The following is a 23,064-nucleotide window of genomic DNA, read 5'->3' as shown; positions in this document are numbered from 1 at the left end:
CACACATATGGTATCATCCCAGCATAACTGTGTCAGTGTGACTCATCTAGGGTATAAATTAAGCACTGGAAAAAAGCATTGCCTTCCAAACTTAAATCAATAGCCTACTTTATTGAGTTCATCGAAATCAATACGGTAGGCATAGCGAACAGTTGCCAAGAGCCTCAAAAGTCGGCACTAACGAACCAAAACAGTAATGGCTCCTCTAATATATTGCATTGAAAACATGCCAAGTTTGGTTTATTCTAAATCCAATCGTCAAATATCCTATGTAATGAACCACTGTTCTTGTCATTAAGCACCAATCTGTACACGAATATAGTTTTGCGAGATATAGTTTGGAAGCGTAAAGCTCATAATCATGATGCAGTTCAGAGTGGTTTAATCAAAGCTAAATACACTATGATTAAAACACATTCGAGCTTTATATTTTTCGAGGTGTGAGATCTATGTGGGCTTGCCATGAGAAATTTCAGCGAAGAAATTACAAATGGATCCCGCGCTGATGCCACTGGGGACAACTGACGCTTTGAAGCAGAAAATCTCAGACAAATCACAATTTACCAACTAATGAAACCACTCAAGATTATCCCCCATCCGCCTGTGCCCACTGTCCTCAGAGCTGCATTACTCACACAAGCATCGCATGCACTCAGAGGAGCGGCTCTGGCTGAAGTCACAATTTCACCGCTCATTCCACATTTCTAAATACTAGATGAATATTTTTCTGGCACTGAACTTTTCATGTGACAGCCTGTCGCTGAAACAATGCTCATTCAACAGACACTTGAAAATAAAAAATACGGGCTTGAAAACAATTCGGTATTGTAATCGTTTTCGAAAATAAAGAAAGGAGAAGAAGATAAAAAAAAAAGACGACTGAAGAAGACTGTTTCATATGTACTTACCCTCTGTGGACTGTACTTGGGCTAGTGCGACGAGGAACCAGCAGAAGGTGTGTAGTTTCCACAGGGAGCATGCCATGGTGCCGGGTGTGGAAGGTCTGTGGCAGGTTTAGCTTCTGACAAACGTGGTTAAAAAAGTCCAAGCCAACAGGTCTCAAAGATGCTCATCTTTGATCCTCTCACCTGCGGGAGAGAGCAAGGGAGACGTTCAGCTCAGGTGGGGAAAGGTATTCCGTCTGCATGTTCTCTCCCTGTGTAACTTCACAGAGGAATTTACCCTGTCACGTCTTTATCACAAAGCACTTGATGCCGCACATACATTTCTGCCTCCATTGCAAAAATGTGACAAACCTCAAAACTGTGAAATGCTACAAATCCACACAAGCCAGTAAAATAAGCCCAGAAGGTCAATAATCCTGAGAAGGGAAATCCCTTAATGGAAGCTAAGTGCTGACCATTTCACTAGGGGGGGTGGGGGGTGGGACCAACACTGTCAACCCACAGAGCCCCGCCCTGTCCATCTCCTCATAACCTGTCAGCCAGTGGTGCTCAGTTATCTCCCGCGCCCAAAGGTGGATGAATTACATTTACTCTGGTTACAGTAATTAGTTATCTTTTTGCGCACTTTATACTCTTTTGAGTATTTTTTTTAAGTCTGGGGGTTTAAAGGTTTGTTGATCATTACCAGTGACTCAGTGATTAAATGATTACTTTGCCAGGTGCTTACATTTCTGGCTTTCTAACTCACTTTGCAGGCCGTACTTTCTGTTCTGGAACAAAAGCTCCCCGCCCATCAGAATTTCAGGACCGTTAGCTGTTCCAGAGACTTGTCAATGTTGCTGCCATTCATTGGTTGCCAATAGAGGTAGATAAAAGTCATAAATTACTTAACATCCCATTAAGTATGAAGTATTATACTTTGCTACATCTTTAATTACATTAATTACAGAGTACAAACGCTGTAGGCTCTCCATAAGAATTGCATCAGAAACTGTCCAATTGTAAATTGCATCTGCATCAAACAGAAACATGGAGGAAATGTTAAGTGAACTAAACGCTCAATTTAGTTCACGATAGTAGCTTAGTAAACAATAGCAAAAAAAAAACATCCATCCAGCTAAATTATAATTGGTTTGCGTTAGCTGTCTAGATAGTTTGCTAGCCTTGCTAGCTAGCTGGATAGCTAGCAAAAGAAACGTCAATGTAGTAAATAATGGGCATTTAAAAAAAAAAAAATCACAGATCAAATAATCAGAATCTTATTTTTAGAAATAACATTGTATGAAAATATTTGTTTTATTATAAATCAAATGGCAATATGCAATATCAAATATTGAACTCATCCTTTTTGCACTACATGGGAAAGATACATAATACAATATACATAATAATGTCTGTTTTCTTTAACATAACTCACTTTTATTTGAGTACATTTTAAATGAGCTACTTTTTACTTCAGTAGATTTTTCTACCAGTAATTTCACCTCTACCTTGGTAAAAGCTCAGTAAAGTAACAGCACTTCTACTTCAGTGGGATATTTTGACACTCTTTCCACCCCTGCCCTTGCCAACCAAACAAACAAACAAACACTACTGAGCAAATGGTCACCTCTCTCTGTTGTGACTGACCACAAACCAACTTATCTCTGAGCCTCCTCTCTCCCACCTCCTCTTTCTCCTTTATCTCTCTCCAAACCTGAATTCCTCTCTTCCCAGCTCATCCATACCTGTCCTTCTAGTACTAGTCTGTTTGATTGTTTGTTTTTGCTCTTTTTCGCTACAAAAGCAAATGGTCTCCTCCCTGTCATGGATACAGTGCCGGAGCTGTGTAGGGTGAAACCTAATGCCTACCTGAGCGCCCAGGCATGCGTTTCACACTAACGGCTCCCTTTTGTCTGTGTGTTTACACTGCTGGGCTGCGCTCAGTCCTCTCACTCCCATCAACCATTAGCACATCCACCATGGGATATGCCATCACTCCGGCAACAAGGCACACAGGACCCCATTAGAAACTGTATTTTTCTTGCATTTTTAACAGATTCAAAAACAGTGTTCCATTTTTTTTCCGTTCTCTACATGCAGCACTGCCCTCGGAGCCAGCTATTGTTTGATTACGATTCAAGGGACTGAATGCCATCCCATACCATACATACTAGTAGTTGACAAGAGCGTGCAACTGAAAAGACAGTGAGGAATTCTGTTTGTGATATACAGTCAGAGCAGCACAAACCAGCTTCTCTTGTCTCCCACACACTGCGGAAAAGCCACGGCTTGAAGAGTCTTTGATCTATTTTGTCTGAGTTCTCAGACGGTGTAATAATTCATCATCGTGAAAACATGCGGAGAGCACACATTAGCCGACAAAGTTATAATTACGCCTGCCATAATCAGCTCATCTGGAATGGCATTACGCCTCACCTGAGACCTCTAATTTTAGAGCCATTTAAAGGAGGTTAACAGGAGCGCAGTACATTGAGCCAGAGTGTATTTAGTTTCAATGGAATAATATGCACTGATGAGACTCGACAGATGAAACTTGACCACAGAGCCCAGGTATATTGGATTCCGACAAAACCCTAACCCTCCTTTTTTAGCTGAGTCATCATTACATGTGGCACCAATTCAATTTACCAGGCAAGTGTCTATACATAATTAGCCTATTCTCAAGGTCCATGTAAACAAGGCCTTAATCAGACTGTTGCCACAATAAAGCTCTATCGTGAGCACAGGCTTAAGGATCCTCCTCCTCACATGTAAAGCTTAGCTGTAGGCATTCTGTCCCCCTAGTCCTATAGGGTGACACTGGAATGAGACATTACATTACTGTAATGAGACCACACACACACATTTATATGTGTGTTGAGATCTGACTGATGATAATCCTTTCATTGCCTGTTCATAGCTGAAAATATTGCTGTGGATGAATTGCTGTGCTCGAAACTTGCGTAACTCTACCTGGCTTTCACATTCCCTCCTTAAGCGTCAAAACCCTGAACTCTCACAGTCACATTTTATTTTTCCTTTTGTTCCTATCCCTATGTTGCAGAAAAAATCTGAACTCTTTAAAAACTGTTTACCTGAATTGTTCACAAAACCTCCTTAACCCCTAAACCCGTAACTCTCTCAGTCATATTTTATTCTTCAGTTTGTTCCTATCTCTATGTTGCAGTCAAAATTAAAACTGCTTAAAAACTGTTTACCTGAGCATTGCGTCAACAGATTCTGCAACAGGTTGAATGTGTGCATTTCGATGTGTGTGTGTGTGTGTGTGTGTGTGTGTGTGTGTGTGTGTGTGTGTGTGTGTGTGTGTGTGTGTGTGTGGTGTTCGCGCGTGCGTGCATATGCAAGCAGACTACTATCAGTCTCAGCTTGAGACAGTAGCATTCTATCAGTGTGATTATGCTTGCATCCTAATCATCATTGTTTGGTCTAAAAAAAGGAGGCAGCACGCTCACCAGCCTTCCTGCGTCAGAATGTGTGGACAAAGACAGAATGCCTTTAAACAGTTTTGCCTCGGAGGCAGCTGGGGCCCCCTGCCACGAAAAGAAATAAATAATTGCAGAACGTAGATCCCTAGTACATGGGGATGGGTGTTCTGTAAATCGATGATAACAGTCCTATACTTTAATATCTTTTGTATCATGCTGGGAGTGTTTAACATGCTGAGACACCAAAGGCACAGACTGGAGGGAGTCTGCCTGACTGCCATTCTCCTCATTAGACGTGCTGAGGTCTCCCTACTCAGTGGGGGGTCTCTTTTCTCTCTCCGCCTCGTACCAGAAACCATCGGTGATCATACCCTGACTGTTTTCTTAAATAGCCCTCGACTTGGCTCTGATCTCGGGGCAGGTTTTAGCATCTGCGGCGTCGAGTTGTGCCGGCGCTTAAGAGCGTATACGGGGATGGAATCTATCATCAGCGTCATCATCAGCGTTACTTCTTCTAATTCGCGAGACGTATGATCGAGGCAATGTTCTATGAATGTTAAGCACAGATTGCCAAAATGTCAACAGGCGTCACATTGTTTTGGCTAAATATGAAGTCAGCGCAGACAGATGTTTAAGTACTCTGAGAAATGGAGAAGCCACAGGGGCGTGGGCCCAGAGGCTTTAAACATATGTGCACTTGATGTATTCGCCAATGCAGGCACAATTCAACAGAACGCTTTATAATCGACGAGTGAGTGACAAAAATGTGAATTGCAGGAGCTCATTTGGTCTTCTCCTCCAAAAAAGAAAGGAAAAAAAACAACACAAAAGCTAAGTATTTAGGAGGAAGGGGGCTATTAGAGGGGAGGTGGGGCGGCGGGGGGAGAAGGGGGTTGATTGAAAAGGACAGTTTGAAATTTGAATGCAGTGGGGGCCTGAAAACAAGAGGCAGATGTGAAAGAATGCTGGGCTCCTTAGACAAAGCTCCTGGTTGTCCCTCTCTAGCTGTTAAGGGCCGCTGGAGAATAGGAGAAGAGTTGGACCATTCTATAAAACGAGGTCTGGGAGAATGGAGGGGGGGCACAGGATAAAGAAACTGAGCGGGGGAGGGGGGCTAGAGTTACAATAAAAGATTGACAGCTTGCAAGTCTTGCTTGACCCCTGAATTAGCCCCTGAGCTTTCAACAAACCCCAAGAAAGACTCGGGATGTTAATTGTCACGCAACATCACAGGGATGCAAAGGAAGGGAAATATGGGGCCGGAGATTCAGTGAAATGTAAATCAGAACCAACAGACCACCACATGTTGAATGGGGGAACACATTTGGTTTCCATTGGGTTTTCCCAACAGCATGCTCATACATGAATTCATACATACTATAAGACTCCTCTTATCTCTGTTTCTCTTACCCACTTTGAGGGAAAAAGCTGAAATACCTGGGGACAGAGAGCTCAGTCGCTGAACACTCTGCCTAGGCTGTTGAGGAAATATATTCCCAAAAGAGATTGCGTTCCTGCTTTGACACTGCTGAAGATGTACAATTTGCAAGCGTAAATCAGAAAATTCGCACTCCAGTGGGGAGAGATTGGGTTGGCGATCGGATGAGTCTGGAGCCCCACTGAGTCAGATATGGGGCAGGGGAGAATCAGACGCTGACCCCTCTGCCAAGGGAATGATTGAGAGCAGCACAGTGCATGGCTACAGGAGGGGGGGGGGGCATGAATGACACCCCAACCAAACACTGTGTGACTGCTGGTGCCCCAAACGCAGCCCCTGACCCTGACAGGAGCTCAGCCACTGAAATACCAGGTCAAACACGCACGCTGCGCAACGGGATGGCTCAGCTACTTTAGGGGAGGAGTAAGGGGTGTGTGTGTGTGTGTATATGTGTGTGTGTGTGTGTGTGTGTGTGTGCGTTGGGGGGGGGGGGAGTGGGGGGGGGTAAGATAGGATAGGGAGTGGCGGGTTGAGGGAGAAAGGGAGGGTGAAACAAAGCAAAGAATGTTTTTTTTTTTTAGTAAAGGGTGTCAGTAGTGGAAGGCATATTTTTGTATAAATCAAAGAGATTTTGAAGCTGTTATATAATGTTTTGTTGTTTTGTGTGAACTTCAGCATCAGAAGCAAAAAAAATCATGTCACAGTTCAGATCTATTGTGGTCAGAGAGACAATCTGATGAGGATAGAAATAAAATAATGTTGCTGCTCTATGTGATTCCATTGCGACTTTTCAATCCTCTTGTAGTTCCATTGTATTGCACGCTAATCCAGCAATCCAGAACTGCGTCAGGTGTATGGCTCACAGCTATTTATCATTCTCAGGCATTAACTAACCCACATTTCATCATCTCAGAGTACGGGAAAACAATTGTTTTTGAATTTGTGGATCATAATGTTGGGGGTAGTAATTCCAATGGAGTACAGGCAGAATAAATCATTATTACCTAACTAAAGCTCTTATGCAAGCGAGGCCTGCATGTAAAATGGCATACTAGAGCCACGTGTGGTATAAGCGTGGAGCTTGTCATGCTCATTGCTCTTGGTGTTTGCCCCATTCATCATTTTTATGAGCCATTCAATTAATCGATTAGAGTACTCCCCACTGGTCAGGACATATGGCTACTAAATAACGCAATCATGAGCCGAACCCTGGCACGCTCCAGCTCATCAATACATTTATGGAGATGAAAAGGGGAGGCATTCTCAAAAACAAGTCCATAAGATGGAAAAACAACATATTATTTAAATTGTACTAACAGATATAAAAATGTAACTGTGGGACATCCATATTTACTACTGAATATTCCCCAGTATAAAAATGTCAATATAAAATTTATGTTTTTTTATGAGACGATATTCTTAACTGTATCCCTGGGCGATGAGTGCTGCTTTGCCCTCTGCCTGCATATATATGAAATCCATAGCCTCATAATCACTTTAGCAATGCAACAGAAATCCTATTAGTGCTGAAAGATACCTACACCTGTCTGTCCACATGGATTATAGCCAGATGATTTGCCACGGTAACAAAGTTTTAATACAGGTTCCATACATTGTTAGTTGTAATTTTGATGTTTTAGTGGGAAGTGAAGTGGATTATCTCGAATGAAATTTGAAAATGTCATTTCCACTTGCCGATAGCACAAAACTATTCCTTTCAGGTCTGCTGAGATAAGAACGATTCAGCCAGGGCCGTTAAACGGTGTCTTTGCCAAATGCTCCTCCGCTTAGGAATTAATAGGCTGACATTAATACAGCAAGATAAATAGGAAGGTCAGGTATGGGAGCCCTACCATTATATGGGCATCTCATGGTGATAGTACCTGCCAATCAAGTCCAATAAGTCCTTGACACAGCACGGTTCACCTTGGAATACACAGAGAGCATGCAATATATAGTATACACTTCCCTGTCCAGAAACCCAATCCAATTAGTATGTGCACACAAGCACTTCGCAGGCTTGTTGCTTGGAGAGCACATTAGGACACCATAAAAGAAACATTTGTTGTGTGATCCAGTTCGCCATGGCTAAATTAGTCAAAACAAATCGGGGATCACACAGACTGAGCTCGGCAGTTGGCCCAGACGCAGTTCTTTCTCTCCCAAACTCATCTTCTTGATTTCAGCATGAGTACGTCAGTGTTGCGTTCATGCAAAAATAATACAATGCAATGTGGCCAGCAAAGTCAAGGAAAGGGGACACAAACAGAAAGGGAACACAAACAGAAAGGGAACACAAACAGAGGCACACTCGCAGCCGCACACGACCATTGGGTGTCGGGTAAATGTCAGATTCATCTATGTTGATGTCCTCGAAATCGAACTATGGTGAACCAATAACAGCCAAGGTCAGACTGGCGCTCTGTGGTTCGTAGAAAACAGCTATTGACTTCTGCGGTCTGACAATTTATTTTTTGCGTTGCCACTCTTCTAAAACAACATGTATGTTTGCAGACAAAGGGCCAAACCCTTGGATTCACAGCGCTTAGCTTGAGCATATGGCAATTTAAGTGTGCTGTATTTACTAGGATATGCACCAGTAAGCAGTAATCCCCCCCCACCCCCCAAAATGAGCAGCTGAATGGTTAAAAATCCTGCTCTGTCCTTCTATTAAGGACCTCACCATCAATAATGCACAGTGATCGTGAGGCATTATTCAACAGGATGATTAATTTTTAAGATAGTGGGTGGCAACACAAAACATGAAGAAGGTAACAGAGAAGATGACTTGTAAGAGACACATTTAAAATGGAGGTGGAGCAAGTGGGCAAATAGGCAATTTATCCTTGTCTTTGCACATCTAAGAACTGAGAAACAAAAGAGAAACACTGTGCGCTGGATTGGTATCTTTGGGACCAAGAAAAAGTAGCAATAAAATAGGACAAAAGCTTCAACTTTACCTTGAATGAGAGATGTGTCATCAAGCAAACCCTTGACAAACACACAATGCATGTGGAAAACATTAGGGACATCTTCCTGCTATTCAGTTGCAGCCTGTTTTCTCCACTGTCTCAAAGCTTAAAAATCCTTCTCTAACTCCTTTGCTTCTCTTTATCCGCATCTTCTGCTTTGTGTTCCGTAAAGATTTAATAAGGACAAATCAATAAGGGATAATAGCTTTTACTTAGATTCACCTCATCATTGTACTACATGAAAAGAGTATGTTTTGTACATTCAGTATACATTTGCTCAACACAGCATCAATAGAGAAACTGGGTCTTTGTAAAATGACTTTCTTTTTTTTTTTTGCAAGTAAATCATAAAAATGCGCAGGCTTGGAAAGCAGTGATTTTTGTGTTTCTAGAACAGTTGATATTTTGAATTTCGAAGGGTGCTAATTCTTTCAGATTAGAGGCATTGTGCGTAATGTGGCTGGCCTTGGCTCGGTGTCTAATTGAGGCTTTTAACCTTTCTGCGGCTCAGAGGAAGGACAAACACAGCCAAAATAAGGGACACCACATAATCTCAGCCCTCACTAAAATAGAAAACAGCGCAAGGACCGTACCCTTACAGCAGCAGAAGCAATACTATATAAATGAATCCAGCAGCGGAGAGGATCTAGCCTACTTCAACCTAGCACATTTCTATCCCGGTGCTGCCGCATCTATTTTCAATCTCAAAGATAGCATGAATGCCTTTGTCAGACAGGGGAAGCGGCGTATGTCAACCTAAAACAAGGTATAGCGCTGTGTCTCGTCAGGAAGCTCAGACAAAAGAAGTGGGTGTAGTCTTTCCTGAGAGCAATCAGTTGTCAGCCCTAAATCTCCACTCACTACTGCCCTGACAGGTAATGGTGCTTGTTAAACCTGATGAAGGTATATTGACCTTTTTTCAAAGACACAGGCAAATTCTAAAAGGCACCATTTAGCTGCTGCTCACAAATGAATGGTTTCCACGCCCGGGTGCACAATAACATGAAACATATTCTGAATGAGAACGAAAAAAAAAGAACAAAAGGGAAAATGGTAGCTGAATGAAAAAGGCAAGCATCTAATAGCACATTTATACACAGCAGAATGACAAAATTGAGTAATTTCATTTGCTTTGAATTTTGAGGCTGTATCATTTGATTTCTTTTCCCCCTCTTAGAGTGTGCTCAATCAGTTTCAGTGTCACTGCTCCTTGCCCTCTCCCTGCCTGCAGTTGTGAAAGGGAGAGGACAGTTTTGGGGCTGAGCCTTCTCCTGAGTGTTCATTAGCATAACATCACCACTGTATGGGGGATTGTGATGCAAACAAGCTCAGATTGGCTCATTCCAGCCCCCTATTTGAATAACTAAGGTGGTATAGGATCTCTCTCCTGTCTGCCCACTGTACAACGGATTGGCATCTTTAGGACCGAGAGAGAGACTAGATATAAAATGGGAGAAAAGTTTCAACTCCACCTTGAATGACAGATGCGCCATCAAGCAAACACTTGGCTTACATTCATTAGATGAGAGTAGTACTGTAAGACCCGTGTTGAATTCAGCAGAGCCATTGTTCTTACAAGTGAGATTTGGTCTTTTATGCTGCTGTTACTTTGCCTTACACAAAAAATCTGAACATATGGCATATCACAGGAGAAAAGAGTACAGATTTCATTGTTTTTCTAAAAGCTGTTTGTTTCATGCTACAAAATATTATGTTCAGTGTCTTGTCAAAAATAACAATGTCAGTCAGGCAAAAATATTTCTTTTCAAGAAATGTGCCCTGCGTCCAAATGACCGTGAATCTGTCTGGGAATCATTGTCTTGGCATGATAAAAAATGATTTTAATGTAAATGGCTCGCTGGCTAACGTTATCGTTCCCTGCCACCCACAGTAGGACAGCAGATACAGCAATCACTGCTCCTGCACCTTGTGTATGTTTAAGATGTGTTTGCTCTTTTGTGATAACAAAGGGGGGGAAACAAACGTTTTTTTTTTTTTGTGTCTTTTTTTTTTTTTTTCAGAATAACTGGACCAAAGTCAGCAAATCCAAAGACACAAGGAGAGAGCGGCTGATACAGGGAACTGTCAAACGGATTGCGATAAAACATTCACTAGGAAATTATCTCCCTGTCATAAGGCCCTCCTGTTTTGAATACCAAAGGGATTCAAATTCTCAAACAAACGCTGAAAGATTGACCAATTTCGTGTTCTGCCAAACGATAACGGATTGCAGCGTGGGTCGCACCTTTGAACCGCTGCGCCCGAACCAGCGCGAGGCAGAGATTCTCATCTCTGTATCTCTGCACAGGTAATCCACTGAAGTGTAATTGCTACAGCTCTAAGTTATACAAAATAATGACAGGAGAATAAGACTCCATATGAATATGAAGTGAGTGTGATAACAAAGTCCCATGCTGGGAGAGAAGGTAATACCTTGACAATGGCTCTTGCTGGGGAGGGAAAATCTCCTCTGAAGACAACAAGCCTCTCTGTGAGATAGCTTCTTAACTGTTCCTTGACACGACACAGCATTCAGAGCAACATAATGCACCGAGCCACGCAGATGTGAGATTATCTATTTGGTCGACTGAAATGGCTTTAGCATTGGTAAATACTTACATAAACCCAAGAAGAGGTTTTTCCTTTCAGGCAAAAATGAAGCCTTGTCATAATGAACAATATCTGTCTTCGTATATATATCTTATAACCTGAATGTGAAGTGACCTGATAAATATGATAAAACATAAGAGACAAATAAGAATAAGATGTCTTACTAATGTTCAAACCTGTATGCTTTTTACACACTTTATATAGTCTTGGTAAAATAAAGTAAAATATTCAAACCGGTGGCCTCATAAATGTAAACATAAATGTCCCTGAACCGATTAAAAAGGGTAAAAGCAATGTCTGTATTTAAAATAATTTGAATTTAATAAAGTTCAGTGAAGTGTGAATTATTAAATAAATAAATCAATTGTGAATTAACCACCACAGGTTAAAAGCGGTAACATCGCTTCAAAGGAGAAATCCTTGACTAGCAAATAAATATTCAGCCCAGATTCAACTCTGCCATGCTTTTATGTTTTTTTAAATCAAAATGTCCGCAGCATCAATTAGCACTTGTGTTTCAGGCTATTGCTGCATGCTCCAGTTGTATGAATCCTGTTATGAATGCTTCATTACACATTTTTTTTCTTCACACAAATTGTTTAACTTCTGTTGAAGTTGAAATACCTAGGGTGCAGCTGACAGGATCTTGCGGCAGTGGCTTCAGAACATTTTAGCGGCGTCCCCAGGTAATGTTTGCGTTCCCCTCCCCTCCTGCTCTCGCCTCCATTACTCACAGGAACATAAGAGCCATTTCAGGTGAGGGAATAAAAGATATCCCTATTTTTTGGCTAATGCACTAAAGTGAGTAGGTGTTGTGGTGTCATAACGACAACATTCAACATCTCTTGCTAATGGTTAGACTCAGCTTCAGTTCAGGCGGCTATATTTCAACACCGCCATTTATTGAGCAAAGGGACTAGGGGTTAACCATAGGCAGATCCTTTTAGGCCATTGTAAAAATCGATATAAAATATACTGCCTCGCTTCCGTAGCCCGTCGAGATGTCATCGGCCACAACAACGCAAACTTTTCGGAGGCTTTGAGCACGGCTCTGCCTCTTGGAGCTGCAGCCTGGCTACCCCCGGGCCTGCTGGACCTATTTCTGATGGTAATGGCTGCTGGAGCTGCATCCTGTCAGCTCGCTCCAGACTCACTAGTAATCAGCCCGGGTTGATGAATGACGACAATGCCACTGGCACCACTTTCTTGCAACAACAGAAATGCACCCGTTTTCTGAGTCCCATTTGACTGTCCTCTTTTACTCTGTTTTTCCCCCCATTTCCATCAACTACTATAGAATGGCGCTCGTCACATTGGTTCAGCCACTGATGCCGAAGCTAAAAATGTAACGTGTTGCTGGGTGCAGACGCCATACTTGGGTATTTGTGCAGTTTGTTCAGAACTTTGTGTCTGTCATCACTTAATCCCCTACCATGACTTCATCATGGATGAATCCAGCACTCAGTAACATAACTTGGGTTTTAATGTTCCTGTATTGTTGCACATTATGAGTTAAATATCAGATATGAGGGGGCGTCCTGGTCTAGGCCGCGACGTCCTGGGTTTGAATCCGGCCTAGGACCTTTGTCGCATGTCGTCCCGTCCCCCTCTCTCTCTCCCAATGTTTCCTGTCTCTCTCCACTTTTACCTCTCAAAAAAATAAAGGCAAAAATGGCCCAAAAATAACGTTTAAAAAAAATAAAATAAACTAGCGGATATCGGCCGGTCAATGTCGTCCACCTGGAGGTTCCACAACTACATAAACGGTCCGTAAAACCTGCAGTGACATTTTATTCTCTTTGCATATTTTATTCATTCATTTTATGTTCAATAATGTTTTTTTTGTAAATTGATTCTTCATTTAAAGGATTTATGCATCCAAGAGTTTCCCCGACCGCTGAATAGGTGCAGCGGGTCAACCCACCTAAAGGAATTATATTATTACAGATTTAGTGTCCCATGATATATTGAATATTTTTAAATTCTTATCTTTATCTTCTTATTTATATTAGCTATTGGCGACTTCACACTAAAAATATTGGTCTTGGTATCGGCCTTTAAAACAGCATATCGGTCGAACCCCAGAATAAATGTATATAGGCCATCCATGTACTTGCTGAGTACAGCTAACTCACTGTCCTGTTTTGGACAGGAATCTAGTGGAACTAGTGTTTTATTTTGTGGTTATTTCCATTTTTTCTCGCTTGCTTCTCCATGTGTGTCTATGTGTCCCGCTTCTAGTGATAACACACCAGGTGTGAAGTAGGAGTTGTAATTCTGACACCCGTCTTAATTAAAACCAGCCTGGTAGGCAGTGAATAGCTGTATTAGACAAACAGGTCTGCCTAATGGCTAAAGCAGTCAGGCTATGTGTGATTTATGGCAGAATTCACACCACCAGAGCCTCACACCTCATTTAGAGGGAGGCATGATGAATTATTAGGGCAGCCTGTATATGTATTTTTCCTGTGCAAATGCCAAAAAGACAGAATCATACAGAGACACCCAGAGGTGTAAATATGAAGCATTCCAATTTTCATTCTAAATACATGAATAATTTTACATCTCCATCAACTGCCGCACATTCGTGGGCTCAACTTATCTGCAGTGTTTAAGATGTTGATTACCTAACCCTCCGGCGGTGGAGAAGGAGCTAGATCCAGCAGGCAGAGAGAGTGCCAGGCCTGGCGCAGCTGTACAAGCAAAGCTGTAAAGAGAAGTCACCGGCCACTGTCGCTCAATCTTCCCCCTTGTTAATCCCACACTATCTGCATTCACGTCAGCCCCGCTCCTCGTGTCTCTGCATTGCTTTTCACACTCCTAACTACAAGTTCAATTTGACAGGAAAGTGGACATGTTGCATCACTCCTCCTGGCTCAAACCCCTCTCGGCATTGTTCCCCTCCAATAGTCTTTTTCTGAGACAACATGACGCATGTGTTACAATGTATAATTGATCCAATAATCATTCTGTAAAATATTTTTTGCTTCTTGTTTTGTGCTTTGCCTCTGCAGTTATACACTGAATCAAATAAATGTTTGTCGCTAACTTTCAACAGTTATCGTTTCCACTGTAGCTAATATGAGTAAATATGAGACTAAAAAGCTTTTAATGCTCCCAAATCTTTCCTCATCTGATCAGATCATTAGTATGCCAGGGAGGCTATATCTGAACGGCCTCAATACATAAGCAGGGCAGTGGATGTACAGTAAAATCTATTTGTCAGTCTATCATAAATAATATTATGGACAGATAACATGCTGTCATACTGTATTTCAGATTGCGATTTTAGCTGGACAAATGTGCAGCAGGAGGAGCAGAATGAACAGCCGAGTGGTGGTCAGGTTTTACTAAGCCATTGCTCTTATTCCCACTATGTTTTATAGATAGGGACTTTATGCCCAAGCTCCAATGGAACTAAATCCTGGCCCGAAGGGCAGAAATTTTATTTTAACATCTCTATTCGGATTGACATTTTGTCCTCTGTTTTCAAACGTTTTCCCAAGAAGCTTCTCTCCAGTTGACCCAAGCAGAGACCATTGCCTCTGGCTTGTCACGAAGAGAAGAGTGATGCGGCTCTATGGGCAGCAGAGAGGGAGGCTCTGTACTGAGACAGCAGCAGGTGCAGCTGTGACAGTTGCCGTGTTGTTGCTAGCCCCACACTGTAGTCGAGATGAGGTTCACAGATGTAGCCACTCAGTGCAATGGTTTATTGGCTGCCTGAAACAATGCATCTCTGTCAAGAACAACTCCTCCTAAGGCCATTTCAGTCTAAGAGTGCTCTGTATGAAACAAGGCGTAGAAAAACCTCGTTCTGACACACAAGGTCAATTCTGTTCCACAGCAACACAATCAAAGCTCCCCCTGCTCTGCCAAAAAACAACACGAATTCCAACCTAAAGCAATCATACTGAGATACAGAGGAGGTGTGAATCGTGCACAAGAACCACATTTTCATGCAAAAGGGATTTCTCCCTCTAAACCAGGTAACCTCATTAATAATAATAACAACAATAACAATAATAATAATAATAAATCAGTGTTCATTTACCAGGACTAGGGTAATAAATAAGTAGCAAAAAGTTTAGTGTTGTCGCTGTTAGTCAAATTACATCTCTGATTAATTATTAGCAACCCTCTCTGCAAATGTTGCATGCGTACTTCTTAAGAAATCAACCAAGTAGCACCCCAGGCAGCACTTTACCCTCAGGTGGTTGTTGCAAGACATGCAATCCAATCATGCATCACTCTCTACATTATCACACCTAGAAAATTAACGACACCCATTGTGCCGAGGCATTGGCGTGAAGAGAAAGCAAACCTGATTTTTTTCTTCAATTCAGACACTCGGAGTGGTCCGCAAAGTCCAATCCTAGGTAGTGTTTTGTTCAATCTCAGAGTAGTGGAGATCTGAGATAATATGACTATTGTTTTCCTGTAAAGCACCCAGTCTCTGCCTGTTCAATTACTGGAAGGAGCCTCAACGAGGGCGGTTAAATCATTTGCAGAGACATTATCTACGCACAGAGAGAGAGAGAGAGAAAGAGTGAGTGAGGAGTGAGTGAGGGAGAGAGAGAGAGGGGGGGAGAGAGAGAGAGAGAGAGAGAGAGAGAGAGAGAGAGAGAGAGAGAGAGAGATTGGGGCCAAACTTCAGTCTGTTGCAGAGGAAACAGAAACATTTTTTTATGGACCACACATGGAGGGTACTGAGTGGATAGAAGCAGCAGGATTCATGATGCACTGCAGGAAATTAATAGACTAATACAGTTTTCTCTGATTCAATGCCAAAAACTACATCATTACTTGAAAATGTTTTTCATTACAGGTGATGATAGATATCTATGTAGGGTTATGAAAACGTACGCAGAATCTATGACAGAACGACCATAAAACTTTATTCCTCTTAATATACAACGTCTGTTACAAACAAAACCAACTCAAAAGCACGCAGCTGTCAGCATGTGCAATTATTAAAGGATAATTTTATTGTTTTTTCAACCTCGCCTGTGTTTGATGTCTCTGGCATGCTAGTAATCGAATCAGACAATTATTTTGTTGATTAGCTTAGTATTTAGCAACTTACCGCGCCTGTGATATTCCTCTGAAACTCCCAGACCAGACGCTCAATTCAATCTAACTTGGCAACCACTATAACAAGAACAAAGCTTCCAAATTCACCTAAACACTGTACAGTAAAACTTGATTTATCCAAGCCTTACACTTCCGAATCCACTGGATAAACAAATAAGCATATAGAATGAGGTATGCGGCAAGGCAAATATTCCAACAACTGTGCACAAACATTACTATGAAATATACATCTGGTAGTATTTAACTGCACATTAGCCTATGTAATGCGTTTTTGGAGCGGATTTACATGCATGTCTCATATTTTGCATAAGTTTTGACTTTCCATTTCCGTACATTTTGGTCATCCAAAAAAATTATTACTTTGAACATCTTACAGTCCTGCACAAAAAGTTTAAGAACTGCAGTATATGTACACATAAGAACTACTAGCAAACTATGTATTTTTCACTGAGCCAATATTATTTCAAATATCCACCATCGGAAGACATATAAAACTAGAGTTAAAGCTCCTGAGCTTGATAAAGAATAGATATAGGCAGTTTACGATTTTTTTTTGGGTTGTTGCTTACTCTTACTGTTGCTCCATCAGATTGTGTTCAATTTTTCCATTTAGCTGGTGTATCATGGTTCACTTAATTGCAATATACTAAGTAATTCAACACAATAGGGGTCTAAATCAATTGGCAGCCTGCCACAGACATCTAAAGTACATGGTATGTTAAAATAAAAAAATAAAATAAAAAAGAATTACTGAACAAAGTAGCAAAATTTTCTAAAGTGACACTTAACCATAACAACACTGCTTACCAGTTTCGCACTTCGCTGGAATAATGTCAGTGCAAATACATTGGAAAATGTCCACAGCCCAACATGAAATTATTTTTTTTTTTAAAAGACGTGGGGAGTAGAACTTTTCTCTTCTCACTTGCAATGAGTCACAATTGTCAAGGACAACAGCAGCCTATCTGGAGGAAATATATTGCACTGGCGTGTTTACCCACACCATCCCTAAATAACAGCCCTGTCTTGTTGGAAAAGAGGCTTTTAAGTGTGGATGTGCTTCGCTCTCCTATAATCCAGCCGAGACATGACTCCTTCCCCTGGCAGACGTCCGCAGATCCCCCCTCTCTCCCAGCCAGGCCTCGCTCTCGGCTGCCATGGCAGAGGCGCAATAACTGCTGTTTACTTAGAGCCTTGCCTCCCAGGTTCTCCTCTGTCACAGAGAAATTGAATATTTTCCCAAATAGTGTTGCAGCTGTGCACAGATAAGGACAAGTCCTGTTCACATAGCACAAAGAATGAGATAGGGGCGGTGCGTGTGTATCTGTTGTACGTCTGTGTGTGTGGGTGCATGCATGTGTGTGTGTGAAATTCACACACACACATGCACACACACGACACACACACACACACATTCACACTGTGAATGTGTGTGTGTGTGTGTTGTGTGTGTCTTGTCTGTGTGTATGGGTGTGTGTGTTATATATATATATCTTCTTAGTCCTCATCCAAATTAGCACAAAGTAAAATAAATATAAAAATTTAAATGAGAGCGCAAAAAATAAAATGTATATGTAAAAGATAATTATAAAAATATTGGATCTACTATTTTTCTTGATAATTATTGATTTGTTTGCAATTTATTAATTATTGTAAAATTATCCAAGAGATAAAAACAAATTAAATAGTGTGTTACTAATGTGTCCGGTCTACTTTTACTTCGCAAAAAAAATTTCCCACCATGCTGCTAAATTCTTGTGAAGTTTGTGCACTACACTAAGTCTAGAGAAATTTCACCCGCCTTGGGAGTGATCTATACACACACTGCTATTAGCACACAACATATCCTATCCAAGACTCACACACTGTTTGCCAACATGATGCTGTAAAATGCCTTAGCTGCTATCAGTAACCAGGCCAATATGTTACGCCCCACAACGGTTTTATGACGGGAGGACAGGAGTTTTTACAACCCACTTTTGCTCTTTGCACTTCCTTTTTCAAAATAGTTTTCAAAGAAGCACAAAACGAGTGAACTAATGAAAAAGAGATGCCAGATAAGCTCAGGAAGCCTACCACTTGACCAGCGCACAAAAAGCAACATGAGAATCATTGGCTAATATCCACGTCGTTTCTTTTCACGAGAGTTTGAAATGACCCTTACTCGCCTCCTCCTATGTCCTTGCTCTGTAATGTTCTGCTAGGAAATTATTCAGGCAAGCAGAAAGTTTCACCTGCCATTTCAGGGGCACAGAATCCCCCACTGCACCAGAGGCCTTTGGCAAGTGGAAACAAATGTTTCACAAAATGGCAGGGAGGGGAACACTCTGGCGCACAGTGTTTTACTGATTGCCAATCGTAAAATAAAATCAGTCATGAAAGGGGAGGTATTTTGGCCCACCAAAGACCTGCACATTACATCAAATTTGCCGTAGCCTTCTTTTACAGCCTTGTTTATTCCCTTTAATGGTGAGCAGTTATCCGCACAGTATGGCTCCATGTAGGTGGTTTAGCTACAGAAATGATTGCATCTGAAAACACAAACCCACAATTTACACGCCAAATAAGCAAGGGGATGTAAATTTAAATGCCTTAACTCCCTCCGATTCACCGATCCACTACTTCTGACGCATTCAGAACCTCCGCCATCTCTCTTTGCCTGCTTTTTGCTATGGAGTAGCCAACACACCATTTGTGGGAATTGCGAGTGAAATTGGTCCTCGTTCCTTACACCCTGCTGGACAATAGGGCCAATGGTGCTCATGAACAAAAACGATGAGTATCATTTTGGTGGTGCTCACCGTGGATAAAAGCATTACATCCCTAGAGTGTAACACTGACACAAACAATCCATTCAGGCACAATGCAACCTTCATATCCGTCATATGGACTCACCAATCGCTCCTCAGACAAAGACAACAGCCTGATAACCGAGGTTGTGAGAGAACGCGACAAAAACAAAGTGTGCAAATGTTGCCACTGGTCATTGTGTGTGCACTCACATTAAATCAATAACAAATTACCTTAATAAAGCCAGAGTGGAGCTGCCTGGCTTGTTACAATTTTAAAAAACTGGAGAGGCTATGAAAGCTGCAGTGTGATCTTTTTTATGCACCTCCCACTCAATATAAGTAGATATTACACAACCTCAGCTGCACTATTAGCATGTTGTGAAAATGTATTGGAGGAAGAAAAAAAAAAACATTCCAGCACAAAATGAAATAACAATCCATAATATCACAAATTTCGATGCATTCACACCCACTCACTCATTCACACTCACTCACTTAATAGCCCTACGAGCTAGTAGAGTGTGATATAAAGAGTTGAGAATTGAGAGATATGTAGCACTTTGTCTCCCCACACCCATATAGAAGTACGCTGTGCTATATTGATCTGTGAGTGGAGATGAACACAGAAGCAGAGAGAAGCAATCTGGAGCTCTGGCAGATCAACAACAGCTGCAGTTCTTTGAAACCGGACGCACTCCCTCTGAAACAAGGCTATAGATTGAAAAAGGTACTCTTAGCCTGAGCCCAACATGCTCATAATGGTGTGCTTGCGCTTAAGATATCAAGCACAGACATCTGAGAAAATAGGCATTTGGAAGCCTTCTCCTATCAGCATCCGCAAGTTGTTTTTATTATTTCCTATGACTTCACATGCAAGGGCTTAAACAGGCTTTGACAAATTGAATAAACAATTCATAAAATATTGCTATGTATTGGTAAACCGTCTAGAAAGTATTGCTTTCCAGTAAATTATGCGTAAGAATTTTAAATAGAACATTTATTTTTTCCTTAGGACCAAATATGAGATTTTCTTTTCTATCTTTACACCATTCACTGTTTATGAATGGTTAGAACTGGCTTGTTGGGTGAAAGCTTTGAAATGCTCTCTCACATCACAACACACAAACAGAAAACAATGAGATTATGTATTCATACAGAAATGTAAAAAAAAAAAAAAAACGAGGGGAGAAGCACGAGTTCTCCCATTTTACCAGCTCACACTCGCTGTCGACCCTTTTGGGCTCAGCCAAAACCAGTGGAAGAAAAAAATACTACTCTTCCCATTGAGTGAGGGCTCTGGCCACTTTGATATGCTAATATGTTCCTTCCAAACAGTTGGAATTTGCACTTGCATTAATTCAAACATTTTTTTGTGTGTGGAAAGATGTGAAAATGGCATTCCCCTATAAAGAGGTTGGAAGAAGCAGTGTAGCTCCTGAAGCCTGACAAGCCTGAATTATTTCTTACACACTCCTTTATACTCACGACTTTACATGTTCACAAATAAGCCACCTCTGTTCTGAATGCCAGTTTGTTCTGTGTATTGAGGGAGATAAATCCACTTCAGCCTCCAAATGCTGGGTCTATTCTCCAGTTTTCTATCATCTGAAGAATATAGGCTACAAAAGGTTGTGCAGCATTGCCTATTCAACTTTGGACAGTAGGCCTACTTTAACAGAGGGCTGGCAGAGTTATGGGGGCATTTCTGCACATTTTATTTTAAATAGTCACTATATTCCACCAGTTAGGAGCTATGATGCAAATGAGTTCTACCTTCATTTTGCCTTTGCAATACAGATTATCACCCAACACAGAAATGAGAGATTGCCCGCATTCATGGACCCTAATCCAGTCAGGAATTCGTACATTTCTCCACCTCAGACGCAGAGCCAAACAATAATCTGGGGGAATCATGTGCTTGCAGTTTAGTTGAGGAAGAGGAAGGCTGGAGCTAAATTTAACCCAATTCACTGATCGATCATTAGAGATTCCTGCTCTGCTCCAGGCTGCCATGCCTCACTGGGTGCTGTGTTGACCCGGGCAGGAGCGCCGCACCGCCGCACCGCGTGTGCGCTTCTCCCGACTCTTTTAACACATGGTTGACAAGACGCGTTTGGAATTGGTAGGCCTAAATAATAAATGTGCAGTAAAAGGATCTAATTTTACTGCCACTCTGTGCCGATCGGGTCTAAGTTAAGTCTTCACAGCCAAAACCATCTCTTTTTAATGGTTTCATTCATATGTATTTCTTTCATTAATTTCCATGACAATTTCCTAAGCCTGTAGCCCATTGCATCATCTATGTCTCTGGCCAAAATTGTAATTATTACGCTGATAGGCTAGACTTGACTGAATCATTGTTGTTTTGATTTTCTTTAGACAAATAGCCAAGCCCCAATTATAATGGATTAGCCTCTGAATGCTCTCCAGAATCACACCGACATTGCTTCTCAGGTCGCAGCTCCAACATAAATCCCTATTCACCAACGAGACCATCAGTGGATTTAAAAACTCGGTGACCAATACCAAGTCCACCTTCAACTTTGGAAGCATAAATTCCAATTAACTGGTGCTTTATGTGTTCTGGTTCATATAAACGCGTTGCTCCCCCACTTTTTAATAGTTTCCATTCAGCCAAACTCGGCAGCCGAGCAAATCAATCCACATCTGGTTGTGTTTTGATTAACCATTTTTCAATTAACCATGGTACCCCTTGGATCATTTTAATTACTCCAAACAGACGTGTTCTGTTCTTAAGACTTATTCGTGGTTAAAACCTGCTATTCTGTTTCTCCCGAAAAAGCTGATCTTCAGCAGTCCACAGAGAGGTTTGTTTTTGGTTTGGGAAAGTAAAATATACAACTGTAACATATGACTTATGGCCTAATATTATTCCATATGCGCAGCGAAAACGAATAAGTCTATGAAGTGACCAAGAAAAGCAATAAAAGAAAGTTTCTACACTCCACATCAACTTGTCAAGAGATCTCTCCCTGCTTACACTCTGATTTATAAAGTGGTGATAACATAGACGTAAAAAAAAAAAAATCCCACTCTTACCTTTCTTGAAAAGCAGTCAAGCCAAACAGGCTGAAATGTAGGCTAGTCACCGGCAGGGAGGGAGGAAATGTGAATTGGAAAATGTCAGATTGTGGAAAGACAGTCTGATGGGAACTCCTCTGCAGCGAAGAGAGACACTCTGTAGGTCTGAGGCATGCTCCCCTTATCTGGGACAGAGGCTGTTATCAGGCGGCAGGTCCCCCTCTCAGCCCGTACATTCCCCCACACCGGACACACACTTCCATGGCAAGGTGTTGCTCTCTTTGCGCTCAGTCCAAACTCATTCAACACTTCACCTCGGAGCAGTTCATCTATTCACGACTCTCCTGTCTGTGCGCCTGCACTCCTGGATGAGCAGCAACAACAAACAGAGGAGAAGCGGAGCCAGAAGAAGACTGACTGAGAGAGAGAGAGAGAGAGAAAGACAGGGAGAAGGAGAGAGGGGTCTCTGCCTGCTGGTGGGGGTGAAGTCGAGGACCCGACTGTCTCTCCGCTGCAGCCGTCGATCCTCTCCGGGTGCCCCTGAATGAGACTGTGCAGACTGAGCAAGTTTCAGCGGCTTGCCTCTGGAAAAGATCCCGCTCACAGTATTGAGACACTTGGTTGAAGCAGCGCGGAGCGGGCTTCCAGTAAACAGCGCCAGTGCAGTGGAGAGCAGGCTGCCGTCTGCAGGAGCCGTCTGAGCGAAGGAGTCCGCCAAAACCCGGCATGGACTCCCGATCCACACTGACTCGGAGTCTACACCATATCCAAGCCCAGCAGAAACTA

At 41.9% G+C, this 23,064-nt stretch overlaps 1 protein-coding gene across 2 annotated transcripts in view; it reads right to left on the bottom strand.

Moving 5' to 3' along the window:
* adgrl2a (adhesion G protein-coupled receptor L2a) overlaps positions 1-22,581 on the bottom strand; it is a 95,103-nt gene extending 72,522 nt beyond the window's left edge. For both annotated transcript variants that reach the window (XM_071532628.1, XM_071532627.1), the window contains exons 1-2: positions 22,297-22,581; positions 909-1,088 (exon numbers count right to left, since the gene is read on the bottom strand). In XM_071532628.1, coding sequence (XP_071388729.1) covers positions 909-984 — 76 coding nt within the window. In that variant the 5' untranslated portion in view covers positions 985-1,088; positions 22,297-22,581. The remainder of the gene's footprint in view (positions 1-908; positions 1,089-22,296) is intronic.
* Between the last annotated feature and the right edge of the window lie 483 nt (positions 22,582-23,064).

Source organism: Centroberyx affinis, unplaced genomic scaffold (genome assembly GCF_046629955.1).
Source record: "Centroberyx affinis isolate AG114_WGS23_722 - 3 ecotype Tasmania unplaced genomic scaffold, CSIRO-AGI_Caff_v1 ptg002225l_1, whole genome shotgun sequence".
Classification (NCBI taxonomy): Eukaryota; Metazoa; Chordata; class Actinopteri; order Beryciformes; family Berycidae; genus Centroberyx; species Centroberyx affinis.
Note: the sequence above shows the minus strand (reverse complement) of the source record. Positions and strands in the feature narration are given on the sequence as shown.